Genomic DNA, 19703 nt, shown 5'->3' with positions numbered 1-19703 from the left:
AAAACTAAGAAAATGGGCAACTTAATTGTAGGGACAAAGTCTGGAGTTAAGTATTATATTCCAGAGTTCAAGCTGGAAGATCGTACCTCAACAGAAACAGAAGAAAGATTAAGTACGAGACTGAACTGATGAAACAGCATTCTGTGACTTGACTAAAGTATTGCAGCTTTTCTTCTAAAATTTGTTGTCCGGTTTTAAGGATTTTTGTCCTGTCTTGAGCTGTCAGTAGATTCACGTACCTACTATTAGAACAGAATACTAACCTGTTTCTAGGCTTTAAATTTCAAGGAAATATCCTTACCAGGTCAAAACTGCTTTTCTTGAAACCACCAGCTGAACTTGCTATTGAAAGTAGTTAGATTACCTATGATATCGTTTGATCAACAAAATGTTGGGGGAAAAGGAATTGAAGATAACTATAGACAGCAGAGATAGTGTAATAAGCGAGTGGAATAGGGCAGAGGGTCAGACATGGGGTAAAAAACATATATATGAAAGTAGAAATGGAATTTTATTGATGATAACATGCATGATTAAGCCACTATGCAGTTTATTCTAGATGGGAAACCACATTTAGTATGTTGTGATGATGCTCAGGGATTTAATGTAAATTAATAAAAAAAATTTCAGAAGAAAAGAAAACCACTAAAACTGTTATAGAAATTTAAAAAAAAAAAAAACTGTATTTGATGACCACAGTAAGCTATATAGCCCCAACTAGGTACTATTTCATAGTATGTTCATTCTACTCACTGAGGTTTATGCCTAAAGTCAGACATGGATTCATGTGTATGTATATATCAGCTGTGCTTGCTATTGCAAGTATTTAGACAAATTAAGTTCATTAGCAAATCAATTAAATGGGGGGGGAAGGTATAGAAAGCAACCATGGATACCAGAGACAATGTGGGAGGAGGGGTAGGGATAGGGAATCAAGGATGGCAAAAAAAAAAAAAAAAAGGCAAAATATACAGGACATAAGAAATGGAAAATTATTTGTTGATAACATGTATGTTGATGTGATTGATTGCGCCAATAGACAGTGTATTTTGGATGGAAAATTCATTTTGTATACTGTAATGATGTATAGTGAATTAATGTAAAAAAATTTAAAATAAACAAATAAATAAATAAAATTACTGTAGGTGAGTATGCCATTAAGTAAGATAAAAATTTCCATTGATTTTTGTTAAACTAATCATAGTGATCATAGCTTCTTCCCAGGAAGCTTAAAAGCAAACAAATGTACCTGAGAAATACTTCCTGCACACTTAGATTCAGGTGAATGAACCAATAGGCATTAAAACCAGAACCAACTAATACTTGTGTAACACCTACCAGCAAAATATCAACTCAATTCTTTAGGCTCAGGGTGACCAGAATAGCTTGCTCCATTTAAAGTCAGATCTAAGACAATAAAATGTATAAACAATCAGGTGAGACAGTATTACACGAGATAGTTCTATGTGTAAATAGTCTCAATCCAAAGATAGAGATCTCATTAGGTCTCATACCAAACAGGTAAAAGTCACCTCCCTCTGGCTTGCTTCCTGAGTCCTATTTCTTAAATTGGCTTCTTCAGGGCTCCTGTAACTGTTCTAATTTTTTTTTTTTTTTTGAGAGGTTTTTGCTATAGGGTGCGTATGCTTGCTGGAAAGACAGAGAGACAGAAAAACAGAAAGCAAGAAATCACTCCTAAGGGAGGATGGCCATGCCACAATCCCTTCTCCTCCATTCTCCTCTCGGGATCTTGGGTACTCACGCACACGCGACCGGCATGAGTTTAAGCCACCAGGTCCGGGACTCGAACCGTGGTCAACTACATGGCAGTCCAGCGACATAGCTATTACACTAACTGCTGGTCCCAACTGTTCTAATTTTATTTTAGTAACTTCTATGGCAAATTCTTCAGTAAGCTGCATAGATATCTGCTGAACTCCCAATCAAGTGTTCAAACTGTAAACATCTGTAGAGTATCCTCATTTCACACTGAACTTTGAAATTCTCTGGCAGCAAGTGCTATAAGAAATGCATAACTGTCCAACACAGCTTTATCATTGGGGCTGATCATAATCCTGAAAGACTCAATCTTGAAGGCCATAATCCTAAGAGCTGACATCCCAAATCTCTAAAGTCTAAGATCCCTAACATCTATAATTCTGAAAATCCAAGATCTCAAAAATACAATTCTGGAAAAAATAATTTTAAAAAATTATGCGATAGACATTAATTTATACTTTTAAGACATTTTTGAGATGTATGTAAGATGACAGAACACCTCATAGGTTGCTTTTCACAATAAAACAGGCAAAAATATCATACATATTTTTACAAGCATAAACAGACATCCTAACACCAGTTCCACAGGTCTAACAGTTATAAGCTGTATTCATAAAGAAACAGGTCAAAAAGCAAAATGCATGAGCACATATCAGTATGGTTGGTAATTGTGTGCACACAAGTTTATAAAAGCAATGATATGAAATACTGTGATGGACAACCCAAGTCTTTTTGACAAGGTTGATCAAAAACCACAATGGATCACTACCACGTATGTAGTTACTCAGTGAGCTGAGAACTCAAGAAATTTTATCTTTCACGAATGCAGATGTACAGAAAGGACATCTCTTCATTTACTGAAAAAATGTCAACATTTTTGTGAACAAATGAATATTTAGACCCAAAGTGATAGTGTGCTTTTGTAGAGTCAAATTTGCAAAAAGTACATAAAATGAATTAGAAGTTTCTAAAGGTCATCACATAGTTTATACACAATTTATACAGGGATGTCAGCTTTTAGGATTTCAATATTAAGGATTTTAATCTTTCAGAATTGCAATTTTTCAAGACTTACGGTGTTATGGATTTTTAGACTTCAAGGATTTGGATCTTTTGGGATTTCAACATTCAGGATTATAGTGTTCGGGACTGTCAGGATTACGGCCCAAACCTTCTTACCATGGTACTTTTTACTAAACTGTTATATGCTTAGATCATTGGTCTGGTTCATCAGAAATATGAATATTTATGATTGGTTTGTCCAAATGAGGACAACAGAGGCCATCACCTGTCCCTGTGGAATGGAGCTCACCCTTCAGGAACCAAATGACCCTATTCAATTGCTGATCACATGAGTGTTCTACACTTTGGCCTTCAAAGCTCTCATTTGAATTCATGCTACTATAACAACAGAGATGTGCATCTACAGTCCAGTAGGCCCACACCCTAGGCGTCATGGTTTACTTCATGTGTCTGCTTGTTGTAACATGATATCCATGATGTGGGGCCAGGCTGCCAAAGCCCTTCTCCTGCCAGTCTCTCATGTGTTCACTGGCAGAGAAGGCCAGTTATGGGTCCTAAGCTCCAGTGCCATCTACTTTCAGAGTCAGGTCTATCCACAGGTGAGTTGCTACACACACTTAGCAGATCTGACTTCAATGACCACTTTCCTGCTGTCTGTAACAACCAACATCTTCCCTGGGGTCTGATGAGCATCTCTGTCAGGCACCTATACCAATATTCTGTTCGTCCTGCAGCACTTCTGACCAAGCATGACTCACTAGGAACCCTCATTCCACACTCAGCTCCATATAGCCTAGCTTCTTACCCATTCTACTCAAGAAGGCTGAGATCATTTCCTCCCCAGACCTCGAATTGCTCACTACTAAACACAACTATGTGCCTGAGAAAACTGCAGCTACCCTGAAAGACATTTCAGAGGATCTAACTATCAAATGGTTTGACTAGGCATTGAGTCTCTATTAAGTAATATATCCATTGTTTCAAAAACAGAAACCCAGGACCAGCAGTTGTCATAATGGCTATGTCACTGGACTCTCATGTAGTCGACCACAGTTCAAGTCCCAGACCCGGTGGCTTAAACTCACACCAGGCGCGTGTGCCCAAGATCCCGAGAGGAGAATGGAGGAGAAGGGATTGTGGCGTGGCCATCCCCCTGGGGAGTGATTTCTCACTCTCTGTCTCTCTATCTCTGTGGTGAGCGCACACGCCCTATATTGTGACCGCCCCCCCCACAAAAAAAAAACCCCCAAAAAAAAAAAAAAAAAAAAAAAAAAACCAGAAACCCATTTCCCATAGGTTTGGGTTGGTTTATTATAAATGTAACTCACCTATGTAACTCACCTATGTGGAATTTTATACATATATACATATGCACTCATATACTTATTTAATTGCTAAATATTTTCTTTTCTTTTTTAAAGAATTATTTTATTCTAACTTTATTTATTTATTTTAATTTGACCAGAGAGAGACAGAGTGAGAGAGAGAAGGAAAGTGAGAAAGCAAGCCGCCAGGTCCGGGACTTGAACTGTGGATGGTCATGTGGGAGTCCAGCACCCTTAATCTCCACACCACCTGCCGGCCCCCCTTTTCTTTTTTTTTTAAGAGAAATTTTTGCTATAGTACACATGCACTTGCCAGAGAGACGGAGGGAAAGACAGAGAGAAATCACCTCCCCATGAGGGATGACCACATAGCAATCCCCCCATTCTCCTCTTGGGATTTTGCATATGCATGCACACACAGCTGGTGTGAGTTTTAAGCCACCAGGTCCGGGATTCATACCACAGCCGACTATGTGGAAGTCCAGTGACATAACCATTACACTATCTGCTGGTCCCAGTGCTAAATATTTTCATGTTATGTATCTTTTACATTAATTGTGCTCCCAAAATTGCTCAAAATAATTTTTTCTGGTAGGTTAAGTGCCTCCTTGCTCTTTATCGATTCCAAAAATCCCTTGGTCTTTCTCATTTGTTTAGGTTTTCAGTAGAAATTGTAGAGTCATTTGGTTGTGTTCCAAATAATGTATCTGTGTCACACTTAAAAATAAATTTTGAAAGAACTATTTTTAGTGTAACAAAAATGCAAGTATTTTAAAAAGTGACAACTGTTTGAAAGATTGTTGAAAGAAAACGATTTTCTGTAACAACAATCTCAGAAAAGGACTATCTTCCCACTACAAGATTTCTTTCCTTACTATATTAAGAGAAAATGAAAATATTTTTGCTATGGTTTGAATGATAGTGTCCCCTCCAAATTCATACAGAGATTTAATACCCAATGCAACAGTATTAGGAGTTGGGCCTTCTGGATATGATGAAGTCATGGGGGTTCTACTCCCATAAAAGGAATGAGCACCCTTACAACAGTGCTCGAGGTTGAAGGGAGTGCTCTCTCACAACTTGCATCTTCTGCCATGTAATAAGAGTATCCATCCCTTCCAGAGAAAGCAACAAACACCAATCCAGCCAGAGTTTTGAGTTAGGACTTCCCAGTCTCCACACTATGAGAAATAACTTCCTGTTGCTTATAAACCACCTATGTGTGTTATTTTGTTATAGCTGCATGAACAGGCTAAGATACTTTTTTAACATGGCTTCATAAGCGCATGATCATTCCAGCAAAAGAATAAGTGAGAAAGGAACTCTTCTATACCTATAGAGGGAAGCATGCCATAGGTATTCTGGGTAATAATTTGGCCGCTATCTGAACTTTTCACCAAAAACTTTTCTAACCTTTGACTCATCAATTTCACTGAGAATCTATCCTTAAAAAATTATCAGAGATGGGACCAGCAGTTAGTGTAAAGGCTATGTCGCTGAACTCCCGTGTAGTCGACCATGGTTCCAGTCCCGGACCCAATGGCTTAAACTCACACAGGGTGTGTGTGCGTGCGTGCCCAAGATTCCGAGAGGAGAATAGAGGAGAAGGGATTGCGGTGTGGCCATCCCCCCTGAGGGGTGATTTCTCACTTTCTGTCTCTCTGTCTCTCTCTGTCTTTCTGGAGAGCACATGCACCCTATAGCAAAAACCTCTCCAAAAAAAATCATCAGAGACAGCTTTATATTTACATACAAAATGTTCATTGTTGTATTGTTTAGCAAAAACAAAATTAACCTAAATTTACAACAACCAGAAGTAAATAAATTCACTTTACTCAAGACAGGTCATCCAGCTGCTAAAAGACAATGGGTTTGGGATGTACTGTTAGTAACAGAGAAAATGTTCTTGATAGTAAGCAGGAAAAATAGTAGGATTTAAATATTATTCCAGTGTGACTCAAGTACAATATGTAAATAACATATGATACATACACACCAGAAACACATATGCTGAATATATGGTTAAGAGCATGGGCTTTGGAAACAAAACAACCTGGTTCGAATCCCAGCTGTGCCATTCGCCAGTTGCGTAACCTTGGGCAAAAGAGTGAACCTCTTTGTGCCTCAGAATGCTCACCTGGGAAATGGGGATAATACTACCTACCTTACAGAGATGAATCAGCAGGACATCATGCAAATGATGCCTGGCACACTGCAAGCACTTGATCATTACTAGCCATTATTAGTATCTTTAACACAGAGAACAAACGGGAGGAAACACACCAAAGTGGGGGGCAGAAATCCAGGTCAGTTTAACTTGCTCCTTTGTTTCTTACATTTCCAAATTTCCTACAATAAATATTATGGAGTCAGACAGAAAGGTACATTACAAAAAAGAATGCATGAGGGAACAGCAGTTGGCGCAATTGCTATGTCGCTGGACTCCTATGTAGTCGACTGCGGTTTGAGTCCCAGACCCAGTGGCTTAAACAGGCACGTGTGCGCGTGTGCCCAAGATCCTAAGAGGAGAATAGAGGAGAAGGGATTGCAGCGTAGCCATCCCCCTGGGCGTGATTTCTCGCTTTCTGTCTCTCTATCTTTCTCTGTCTTTCTGGCGAGTGCATGCGCCCTATAGCAAAAACCTCTCCAAAAAAAGAATGCATAAGTAGTGACTAGTTTGCTACGTGCTCCAGTGGATGAGTGCCTGACAGGGGCCACGTGGTGTCAGGCAGCAAGCAATGCGCTGGCCCCAACTCTACAGGCCGCAGCTCCCTGCAGGTCCTGCCTCCTTCAGAAGCCTCTCTACTCACAGGTGCGGTGCCTTGGAAGCCGTCCTCTGCAGTGTTGGTCACAGGAAACTCGCCCTGCCAAATGTTGGCATAATGCTGGCCTCTCGGCTGCAGTTTGTTGCCCCAGGGGAAAAGTCTGTCAGAAGAGACACAGGCATCAGCCTGTCAAACAGGTACAGCCTTCTGGATGAAAGTGGAGAGGAGGAACACGATGAAAGACAGAGAGAGCATGGCTCGCTTGTTCTGAGTGAGCTTTCCTCTTGCTACATAAATAAAGCTGTGCGCCAGGATTTTTTCAAGAATTTTCTGTAACAGTTCATATCAGGGAATAACAACCTCAGTCTCTCTTGAGCACTTAGGAGGCCTGAAATAAATTTCGTAACTGGAAGGACTTACAGAATGCTGGGAACGTCAGCATCGTTCTGAACTTAAAAGGTAGCATGATCAGGCACCGTCATGCCAGACTTCTTTTTTTTTTTTTTTTTGGTAAAGCCTTGGCTATTTTAAGGAGCCTTTCCTAGAAAATGTGACCTAAACGTGAGTTTTCTGCCTCATAGCTCTAGAAGTAGAGAAATACCACTGCTCCAGGAGATGCCTAAAATAAGAAAATGCTGAAAGCAAGGCAGCCTGCCAAGCCGTTCTGAGGAATAATATGTAACATACGGGGTTGGGGGAGAATTCTAGAACTCAATGTGGGATGATGGGGAGCCCACTGGCCACACACTTGGCTTTGGGAAGTGAAAAGTATTCTCAGGAAGACAAAGAAAACTCAGTAAGAACAAGAGTTTTTTAAAAATCAACTTTCTAACCGGGGCAAGTTCCCTAGAATTAGAGAAAAGTCAACACGTTGCTAGTCAAGACAAGACTCTCACAGTACCTATTTTGTAGGCCTCCTCGACAGCTGTATTCCCACTCAGCTTCTGTGGGCAACCGCTTTCCCGCCCACGTGCAGTAGGCAACCGCATCGTTCCAGGAGACGTGGAGAACTGGATGATCTGCCCTGGGGAGAAGCGAGAGCAGAGAGTAGCACCAACCAAAATAAGAAAGAGGAACCGGCTTTGGAGAAAAATCCCAAATTAGCCTCGGTTTAATCCATGACAACTGAGATAGTCCTGGTGTTGAATTCAAGCCCCAACCACGCCGTATCTGTCATCTTCCACTATAGGTTTCTGACATTCTAGACTCCCAAGTAGATTATTACTCCTCATGGAGCCAGACCCAGAACATTTCTTCACTTTGCAGGGTGGGATGCCCACAGCGTTTCATCAGCGTGTACAGCAGAGAAATGCTCTGGCTTCTAGGAATGCCATCAGCAGAGGCTTCCAGTTCCTTCAGACTTCTGTAGGGCTTTGAGAGCCACCTCATGGCCAGCACTGGCTGACCATGGCTGGGGCATGAAGGCCTAGCCACTCAGCCCACCTGGCTCAACTCCACGGGCCCCCTGCCATGTGCTGGCTGGAAATCTGCAGGGCCTGCAATGTGTGGTTCTGACGTCTCTCCCAGGCGTGCTGCTGCCCCCCGCTAAGCCACAGATGTGAGTCCCTAACAAATACACTGAAAGCTCCATCCTATCTCAGCCTCTGTTTCCAGAAAAGCCCACCTGTGGCACTGGCTTTAACCTTTGCATCTTTCTCCTTTTCCACTACAGATTAGCCAACTATCCTTGCCTCACTCCAGAGAATCCCAAGTTAGTCTTTATTTTTTCCTAATGAGAGTAGGGATTTCTTTTAGGAAAAAAAAAAAAGTTTGAGAACAAGGGGACACAAATACTTCCCAGTACTAGTTTTTTTGTTTTTTTTTTTTTTGGGGGGGGGATTTTTGCTATAGGGCGCATGCGCTCGCCAGACAGACAGAGAGAGATAGACAGACAGAAAGCGAGAAATCACCCCCTGGGGGGATGGTCACGCCACAATCCCTTCTCCTCCATTCTCCTCTCGGGATCTTGGGCACGCACGCACACGCGCCCAGCGTGAGTTTAAGCCACCGGGTCCGGGACACGAATGGCGGTCGACTACGTGGGAATCCAGCGACATAGCCATTACGCTAACTGCTGGTTCCCCCCAGTACTAGTTTTGACTTCATCCCTTGCTCACTCTTTTTTTAAAGAATACTACACATTCTTAGTCCATTCCTTGTATGCAGGAACAATAAAAAGCTCATGGAAAAGAGAATTAAAGTATGAGTTTATTTTAGTACAAAAATATTTTGAAATCCAGGCATAGGTTTTCTCATGATATGCATTTTTCATAAACGTTTTGAAGATACCCTGCCCTGTATATCTTTGCATTTCCTACAGCAATTACATCACAACTTTTTAAAATTCTTTCAATGAACATTTACTGAGTACCTACTATGTGCCATTCACTACTTCCACCACTGATAAGAGATGTGCTTTTCTCAAAAGACTGACTCAGCCAATGTTCACTATGTCTCCTTTTGGGTTTTCCTTCCTCCGTTAGCTTTTCCTTCTACTATTAAGTTCAAGAAAGATATTAATTGTGGACTAAGAGACTTACTCCTCCTGGGTGCCCAAGAACCTATGACTTTCCACCTCAGTCTATTTCCAGCACAGAGTTTGTCAACATGGGTTTTAAAGGATTTCCAGCAGGGGGCGTGGTGGTTAAAGCTCTGGACTCCCAAATGGCCAGCTACAGTTCAAGTCCTGAACCTGGTGACTTGAAAATCGCACGGGGTGCATGTGCGTGTGTACCCCAAATCCCGAGAGGAGAATGGAGAAGGGACTGCAGTGCAGCTATCCTCCCCAGGGAGTGATTTCTCACTTTCCCTCTTGCTGTCTCTCTGATGAGCACACATGTCATATAGCAAAACCTTAAAAATATATATATATATATTTCTGACATTTGTCAAGGGGCCATATCCCTAAAGCTAAAGTCATGTACTCCCAGTTCCCTGAAGTAAGGGCATTTTTCAGTCTCTATTATTAAAAATATTATTAAAATTAGAGGCTGAAAAATGTCATGAAAAAATTAGGTTAGGAGGGCAGCTTTCTTGAGATGCTAAGTCCTAACCAAAACCTTTCTCAATCCCAGTGTGTAAACTGCTACTATTTTTGCTTAAGATAATTATTTCCTTGCCACCCTGGAGACGTCCTGACCGACTTGCAGCTCTGTGGTTTTCAGTCAGATGGTGGCTTCAAAGTGTGTCAGTCCAGGACAAAGATCACATACATCTTATTCCTGAGGCCTGGGTTTCTACAGTGGCCACCTGGCAAGCCACAACTACTTCCCCCAAGACAGTCTTCCTGCCCATACCCACCTCTGAGAGCGAGTAAATGGACAGATTATAAACATTAAATGTGTCATGCGGTTTGTGATGGGCCTGTCAAAAGGGGCAAAACATCTGCAAGAGCCTTTCACAGGCCAAATGAGAAAGGAGAGAGAATCCTCACTGAGAGACTTCGAAGAACTAGATGCAGTGTTTGGGTCTTGGCATATGTTATTTCCTGCTGTTTTATTTCAATCATTTAGGGTTTGTCGTTCTCATCATTTTATACATGAAGATCTCCACTGAGTTCCTTAGGAGGAACTTAATATTTATTTGTTTGGGGATGAAATATGTCACCTGGGGAACACTCGACCAGCCTCACCTGTGTAGGATAGTAGAATCGGGCCCTTCTGGATGTCTCCAGTTAGCGCCTTTAACAGGTAACCACCAGGGAGCAGCTGCGACCTCAAAGCAACCCAGAACAGGCTGATGTTAGCTGGAGGAACATTTGACTCAGTACGTGCAGCAGAAACTCCACTAAAGTCTTCGTCTTCCATCTGGTTACCAAAGAAATCTTTAACAAAAATAGCATTATTTCATATCATAAAGTGCCAAAGCGACCGAATAAAATGTTCTTAAATAGCGTGTGTCTCTCCAATAATTTTAAAATGATGCACAGCTAGCTAATCCTCTGTAGTTGCTAACAAGTGAGAGACAAGTGATATTGCTCCCATCTAAAATATGGGCAACAGGATTCACTTGACAATGAGGTACGAGGCTGACAGTCAACCAAGGTGGCCAGGAATCAAGCTGAAGCACAGAGAAAAACACCTGTGTGTTTTCAAAAAGCCTTACTTCAATGTGCAGCCCAACATTAGCTCTATGACCCTGGGAAAGTTCACTATTTGTCTGGCCTTCCAGAGTCCTCATCAGTGAAGTGGAAGTAGACTCAGCTCCCTTACCTAACTCAGAATACAGACGCGGCCAAATCAAGTAAGAAAGCAGAGGGCTCAGCAAGCTCTTATTACAAACTCACCTTCTACTTTACAGTTCTATTCACTGAGATAACCATGCAAGTGGTCCTCGTTCATTAAATAGTTCTTAACCACTAGGCTTTGGAGTCAGAGATTTGGATCATGCCATTTATGCTGTGACCCTTAATAAGATATTTCACCTTTCCGAGACTTCCTCATTTACAGGAAGAGACAGTAACAGCATCTACGTCTCTGGTTATTAGGAGGAAGAAATATACATAAAGGGCTTAGGAAAAATGCCCTTAGCAACTCAGGAGAATGATTAGCAAGCCATCACCATGGCTCAGTAACAGTCGGTCACAAGAGGAGAGCCAATGAAAACAATTGTCTCTGTCGCCAATGCTACCTACAGAATACAAGTCTGTAAGTGACTCTTCTCATACAAACTAGAGCAGACTCAGGGTTATCCCCAGGACAATCCACTGTGAACATTTGCATCCTAATGAGTGTGGGTGAGTGCAAGTGCAAGGAGCTTGCATCCCAGCTAACAATTACAGCAAATCACTGAAAACACCAAACCCCTTCTTACTTGTTCTTTTTATCACATCAACACAATCCAAACATTCACAGAATCTCCATCACAATTTGAAGGAAAAGGCAATATTTTTATATTTCAACAACAACAAAAAAGGCATTATGTCTTAAACCATAGCATTGCAAGGAGAGCAGGAGAGTTGACAGAAGGCCTGGCCTCTTTCCATTTCATCTGCTGCATTGCAGAAACTAACCCCAAGATGTTTACACAAGTGCTGGATGTTTAACAGCCAGCGACAGGTAATTCACTTGATGTCAAGGGAAGATGTGCACAAAAAGCTCAGGTTATCCTATTCTCCATGTTTCAGGAAGATCTTAAGATCATTTACCAACTCTATCCCATCCCAAATATGCAGCACCCACCACCACCAGAAGTTCTGGTGCAAAAAAATAAATAAGTAAAAAATAAAAGACAAATATGGGCAACAGGTTAAGCTTTGTTAAATCAGTGTGGTAGATATTGGCATGACTTTCTTCTCATACCCTTTTGTGTTCTGAAATATCTAACAATAAAAAAAAAGGTGTGTTTACCATTCAACTACTAATGGGCATTGGAGTACTCTTGAGTTTCAGGCTATTATAGGAAGTGCAGCTTCTGTGAGCATCTTTAAATTAGCTTGTGGCTTTTGGTGGGTGTACAGACGCATTTCTGATGACTGTACACTGTGGAGTGCACACGTGCACAGACAGTCAAATACAATCAATCCTTCATGGCAAAGTCCAGGGCTTCCCACGCCTTCTTCAAAGGGGAGCTTCCAAGTAGTGGGCTTAGGAACAGGAGCCCCCAGGGCAGCTGCTCCAGTGGCCTGTCACTCCATTCTGTTTTCCTCTCCTTTTTTCCTCAACTTGGTTTAGGTAGGAATCTTTATAAAACTCCTACTGTATGCCAAGACACTGAGCCTAATTCTTGCAGAGGACCTACAAGTGACAGAAATCCTCAGAGGATGATATAAGATAGTCCATATATTGATAGTTTTAAAAATTATTCATTTCACATATAATTCTTTAATTGCAAAAAGTGGGAAACAAAGTGTAAACCTACTCACCTCATTTCTCTTCAAAAATGTGTCTAACATTCAAAGCAGTGGTTCCAGGTACCAATTAACACACATTAGGCCAACAGTTACTGATTCCATTCTCTTCCCACCACACACACACACACACACACACACATACACACACACACACACCCCTTATCTCATTCCAGACATCCATTTTTCACTTCTCCTGGTAACTCTCTTTTCTGAAATCTTTCACCACTACACTAGCAACCCACCCAAAAAGACTGCAAGTAATAAGACTTGAACTCATGAAGCTATGTGATGATCACCATCTAAGATGTGTGCAGTGAAACAGAAAGGACAGACTGTAGGCAGAGGACACGGAAGGATACCCAAGAGCACTGTCCTTGACCCATGGCCACACTTAGTTTTTTTGTCCAAAATAATAAGATCTGGGGATCAGCAGATGGCATAATGGTTATGTTGCTGGACTCCCACATAGTTGACTGAGGTTCACGTCCCAGACCCGGTGGCTTAAGGCTCATGCCAGGCACATGTGCATACACGCCCAAAATCCTGAGAGGAAAATGGAGAAGGGATTGCAGTATAGCCATCCAGGCAGGGAGTGATTTCTCATTTTCTGTCTCTCTGTGTCTCCAGGGAGTGTACGAGCTCTATAGCAAAAATATCTCAAAAAATATAAAAGAAAAAAAAATGAAAACAAATAAAAATAATAAGATCTGAAACATATAAACAAGGATATATACTGGATTGTCAGGAAAGTCATGACTTTCCTGACAACCTACTACACACACACACACACACACACACACACACACACACTACCATTTCTAATTAAAAATTACAGAATAACCCAACTGTCCTTGGTATCCATCCTTACTAAGGAATATCCCATAGTTATCAAAATACAGTGTGATGTATAACTATATACATAATATCCTATAGACTATGTATTTGATTCTGCTTCCGTAAAATCTATCTGTAAGAACGTATGCTAGTATAATCAGAAGAGGTCTAGAAGAATATACATTCACTCAACGAGCCAAAGGGATGGGGGAGTAACGGTACACGTTTTAAAATAAGTGTGCGTCCTATGACAAGTTTCCTCGACAACAGCGCTACTGACATTTAGGCCACACAATTTCTTGGTGTAGGGGCGGCCCAGCCCATTGCAGGGTGTTTGCCAGTAACTAAGACCTCTACCTACTACATGCCTATTGCCTCGCCCTCCCTTACTGCAACTGTGGCACACAAAAATGTCTCTAGACATTGCCAAATGCCCCAGGAGAAGCAAATTACCCATCATATTACAATAATCTGAAGAGAAGTGGAAAAAAAAAAAAACCTACTCTTCTGAAATGTTTACATATAGTTCTTAGAAGCACAGTTTAAGACCAGCTGGCCCTGGAGCTCTCTGTCTCTCTATTTCTCTTTCTTTCTGGCAAGCATAGGCACCTATAGCAAAAAACTCTCAAAAAAAAAAAAAAAAAAAAAAAAAAAAAGAAAAAAGAAAGAAAGAAAGAAAGAAAGAAAGAAAGAAAGAAAGTAGGAAGAACCCTCGTTCATCAACCCCAAAATCAGACAAAGCTTGGGTGCCTGTAAGGGAGCCAAACTACATACCCCTCTGTCTGTAGGACAGACCATAAAGTCACCCTTGTAATGGGCACATCCAGGGTAAGGACTGTTTTCTCATTTTGACACCTAACGACAAAAAGCCAAAGAACCGAAATCACCCCACGACTGAGGACTGGTGAGATAGGTAGAGCCTCATACATCCTCCCCAAGTTGCCCTAGGAAAGCCAAGATATTAGGTCATCAGGAAAGGCATGACTTATTTTTCTATGCAAAAAATGCATCATGATTTTTCCGACAACTCAATATTTCCTGGCTTAACTTATCACAAATCCCATCCAATGTCACCGGATGCCTTTGTTTTCCAGGTGTCACAGTTTCTAAATGTTTTAAAAAAACTTTGGGGTGAGGGAGCAACACTGGCAGCATGAGTGCTACCAAGATGCTGTGTTTTGCAGATGGACTACATGGGAGGCCCCAGTGTGATATCTGGACCAACCTACAGGCCTGGTAGTCTGGCATGCACCTGCAAGACAGTGACTCAGGAGGCTGTGGTGGAAGGATTACGAGCTCGAAACTCAGTTGGACAAAAAAAAAAAATCCTACCTTAAAAAAAAAAAAAGTTTTTTTGTTTTTAAAGCAAATGGACTGGTGGTCAAGATAACTGGATCCCATATGGCTGACCACAAAGATCGAGTCTCGAACCCAGGTATTTGAGAAACACACTGAACACGTGTGCAAGCACGCACCAAATCCCGAAAGGAGAATGCAGAAGGGACTGTGTCATAACTATCCGCCCTGAGGAGTGTCTCTCTCTCTCTCTCTCTCTCTCCTGCAAGTGCATGTACCCTCTAGCAAATAAAACACACACACACACACACACACACACACACACACACAAGGTGTCCTTCTACCCCTGGTTCTGTTTTGAAAATAAATGCTATTTCACTATGTTTAGAAACTTATGAAATAAGCAACTTTTCCAAGTCATGTATTACCCGGATTTAAAGGTGAAACTGCAAACTATGTCCTCTCTAATTCCCTGTATTTAACAGGAATCACCTTCAGGTATGTTGTTTACAGAGCAGACGCAGCAATGAATGGGTTAGCATTTATGATAAACCTTGTCCTAAAAGGAAAAATTGGGGGAAGATGTGGTTGTCCACCTACACAATGTCTGCTCAAGTGAGACAGCTCCCAGAGTTACAGCATTCCCTAATGTGCAGGGGAAAAAGGACTTTAACATGACCTATTTCTAATCAACCATCTCCATAGCAACTGTCTCTGGTTTAAGTTGAAACAGCTGTCCTGGCCAGCCAGCAACCAATTACAATGTAAATAGGATCCCTGTGAGTATTGACGGCCCCTTGAGAAATGGACTTGGGCAGCAAAGACAGCTTTTCCCACCTCTCCCTGGGGACATAACCAGATTTGTAGTAACTGCTTAAAGAAAAGGAAGGGGAAGAGAGCAAAGGTGCCTTTATTTTTTTGCCTGAAGTGGTAAATTATGCTTGTTATACACACACACAGCTCGGAATAAAATCGGCCCAGAGAAAAGATAGAGCACTGTGTAATTACGCATATTCCAGTGTAAAGATGTCAAGTTCACAACTTTATAACTGCTCTCTTAAAAATTAAATGCATTTAGACAAGCAAATTAAAAAGACGGACGCATCTTGAAATGTCGTATAAACATAACAGTTACCCTTATAAAAACAGCCTGGAAGAATTTTTCAATTGGCACCAGTGAACAATGAGAAATTGCAGATCTGTTCAAATTCATTAAGTATAAATAAAACCGTAGGAGACTCTAGCAACTGAAGGAATTAAACAGAATGAAGAAAGCACAGTGAGGAAAATTCCTTCTTCAGTACCCAATAGAAATATGGAACGCCAGAGAATGAAGCTTGAATACAGGGTAAAAAGAAATTCATCATCAAAATAGATGGGGAATCAAGTCTGACAGTTTATTTCAAATTAAATCCTAAATCAGATACCTTGACAACTTAATAGACTACATGGGAGAGAAAAATGCATGCTTTTTCAAATGGGGTACAAATATTTATGAAACTCACCGTAGATCCGAAATTTTTGAATACATTGTGCTTCAGTTCCTCGTGAAATTCCTCATGTGGTAATACACTGCATTCCTAAGACACACAGTCAGTAGGTTCTGAACATTTCCTGTCCTTAGAAGTAGAAACTACACAGAATCACTCACAGTGGACAACATGAGAAAAATGGCTCAAACAGCCTTTAAAAGGGATCTAATAGTTTACTCACTTTCACTTGAAACTGGTACAAGTATGGGAGAGAGAATTGATTTAGACCTTTAAAAACATCAACAGAAATAAGAGAAAAGCATTTAATAATAATTTAAAAATAATTTGTTGGGGGTAGACCAGCAGATGGTGTAATGGTTACATCACTGAACTCCCATGTAGTTGACCGTGGTTCAAGTCCTGGATTGGGCGGCTTAAAATTTAATGCCAGGTGTGAGTATGTGCGTGCATGCCCAAGATCCTGAGAGGAGAATGGAAGAGAAGGGACTGTGGCATGGCATCTCCCTTGGGGGATGATTTCTCACTTTCTGTCTCTTTGGCAAGTGCATGTGCCCTATAGTAAAATTCTCCCTAAAAATATAAAATAATCTTGGGGAGCTGGTTCTCTGGGCACAGTAGTTAATGTGCTGCTCAAGAGAAGCCAGATCCCGCACTGAACTGCAGTTCAAATCCCAGGTCCGGTCAGCTGAGACCTGCTGAGCATGAGCATGAATACCCGATGGACTGGAGAACTAGAGGAAGGGGAATCACGTGGGACCAGACTGTGGCGGATGTTCGTCTCTCTCTCTCTTTCATCTCTCTCTCTCATACACATGGACACACATGCACTCCATAATAGAGAAAAAAACTCCTAATTTTTTCCTTTTTTTACTTTTATTGGCAAATAGGTGACAGTGTAAACTGATATAATCTTTTTTTTTTTTTGGAGAGGTTTTTGCTATAGGGCACATGCACTCGCCAGAAAGACAGAGAGAGACAGAGAGACAGAAAGTGAGAAATCACCCCCCAGGGGGGGATGGCCACACTGAAATCCCTTCTCCTCCATTCTCCTCTCGGCGTCTTGGGCACGCACGCATATGTGCCTGGTGTGAGTTTAAGTCACGGGTCCAGGACTCGAGTCATGGTCGACTACATGGGAGTCCAGCGACATAGCCATTACAATAACTACTGGTCCCAGATTTTTTATTTTTTTGAAGAGGTTTTTCCTATAGGGCACGTGCACTCGCCAGAAAGATAGAGAGAGACAGACAGCGAGAAATCAACCCCCACAATCCCACAATCATGCTGCAATCCCTTCTCCTCCATTCTCCTTTTGGGATCTTGGGCATGCACGCACACACACCCAGTGTGAGTTTAAGCCACAGGGTCCACGGTCGACTACATGGGAGTCCAGCAACATAGCAATCACACCAACTACTGGTCTAGAGATTTTTATAGATTTTTTTTTAAAATGGAGCTAAGATTCAGTTTTCCATTGAAAAACAAAAGTAAGCAATAATAAATAAATGTTCATTAATAATTATTTATATTCACCAGTCTGTTAGAAACTTCATTTTTATATTCATTTTTTACAATGTTTTTCCAAATTATATGATTTTCAGTGATTTTATTAAATATTCTTCTTTTCTATTTATTTTTTTCCTTTTATTTTTCTCTTTTTTTTCATTTTGTTTTCTTCCATACATTCAATCACATTATTATTTGTCTTAGAAAATGGATATTTCAACAGGTGAACATTTCTCCCTAGTACTGTTGATAAAACTACATATCTTCAACAGATAATACCACACCTCTTTGTGCCATTAATGCTGTGTTTTATCTAGACTTCACAATAATCAGTTTTAGTGACTGCACCCTATTTTTGTCATGTCAATGTACCATAATTTACCAAACAATCTCCTAACACTGAACCAATCATATTATATTCAAGTTTTCCTATTGCTGCTTTTTTTTATTTTTGCAATTATAGGTAACACTACAGTAAATAGCTTTAAATATCTTCATTTTTATTTTTTGCTTCTCCTAAATTTCTAGAAGTCACTATACCTAAGAGTGTGTCTTGATAGCTCTCACTAAAAATCATCATTTGAGAAAACCCACGACATTAGCAGATGGTACAGCTAGTTTCCCTCTGGAAAGTGGACTGAGTATAAATACAAATCATGGCACCCCAGATGAAACCACAGAATTTATTACAACTCTTTACAAGGAGGCTCCTTAAATTATACAAAACAGGGGACTGGCAGAAAGTCTGAATGCCATTTGATTGCTTTTATACTATTTCTTCACACTTCACGAGCTCTCAAAAAAGGGTCAAACAGAAGATAGAAATAGCATTCTAAGAACAGGAAATTCTCCTACACAGGTTGTTTTGGAGGTAAACCACAACATGTAAAATCCCTTCTATCACACATAAAAGGAAGCAAAACACGGCTGGTTGTGGTGTATGCTCTGCAAGTCTGACCCACATGGAAAGTTCATATCCAGAGACCTCCCTGAGTTCACCAGGCAAACTGGTGTCCATGATCTTGGGTTGGCTGAGGCTAGAGGTGGATTCTGGTGTCAAGACCCTGTTGGGGGTGTTCTTTCTCTGTCTCTCTCGTTCATGGAAGAAATAAACAAACTTTATAAAAGAGAATGAAAAAGAAGAGCATTGTCCCCCCTCACAGAGCATCACAATAAAAGAAGACGAAGACATCTGTTGCAAAGGTAGCCCAGGCTCATGGGCTGAGGTGATCTACCTCCTGCCTATGGTGAGAGACAGGCACCTACAAAGAGTCAGCTAAGGTGATGGCTTATCAGGAGGCTGCTACCACACCAGCCAATCTCAGCCTAGGGCAGCGAGCACAAAGAACAAGTTCTGTACACTCCAGAGAGAGAACTGCCTCAGGTTATCTGCCTGGTACATACCATCTCACCCTGCAGTTGGAGGCTCTGCACCAGTGGCCAGATGGTAACTGCTGATTCTCCTTATGGTTACGGCTCATTGTGGAGGAAATATTTGGTTGTTTTTTTGTTTGTTTTGTTTTGTTTTTAAAGACAGGGTCTCACTGCTGTTATCCTCTAGCTGTAGCCTCTCTGTGTCACTGGGATTACAACACCATCATGTTCAGCCTTTAGGTTGGACTGAGAACCAAACCCAGGCCTTCTATGTGGTTCCAGCCTAGGGAACACAGCGTCCTAACAGTGTGCTTCACTGAGACTGGGATAATATTTGTGTATTTTTAACAATACTGTGCATCTTTCCACTTTCTGCAAGAACTGTTAAATGAACATAGGCTCGGCAGGGAGAGAAGAAAAACTCAGCTTTCACACTCAGGTATTCAATGCTTTCCCT

General features: G+C 41.1%; 1 protein-coding gene across 3 annotated transcripts in view; it reads right to left on the bottom strand.

Annotated features, from left to right (window-relative positions):
- SUMF1 (sulfatase modifying factor 1) overlaps window positions 1-19703 on the bottom strand; it is an 85379-nt gene that overhangs the window by 42261 nt on the left and 23415 nt on the right. For 2 of the 3 annotated variants that reach the window (XM_027775448.1, XM_027775449.1), the window contains exons 4-7: window positions 16379-16453; window positions 10524-10606; window positions 7794-7916; window positions 6938-7052 (exon numbers count right to left, since the gene is read on the bottom strand). In XM_027775448.1, the coding sequence (XP_027631249.1) occupies window positions 6938-7052; window positions 7794-7916; window positions 10524-10606; window positions 16379-16453 (396 nt within the window). The remainder of the gene's footprint in view (window positions 1-6937; window positions 7053-7793; window positions 7917-10523; window positions 10607-16378; window positions 16454-19703) is intronic. The other variant, XM_006157932.3, reaches the window with a different exon arrangement.

This window comes from Tupaia chinensis, unplaced genomic scaffold (assembly GCF_000334495.1).
Source record: "Tupaia chinensis unplaced genomic scaffold, TupChi_1.0 Scaffold000565_1, whole genome shotgun sequence".
Lineage (NCBI taxonomy): Eukaryota > Metazoa > Chordata > Mammalia > Scandentia > Tupaiidae > Tupaia > Tupaia belangeri.
The sequence above is the reverse complement of the archived record's forward strand: the minus strand, read 5'-3'. Positions and strand labels throughout refer to the sequence as shown.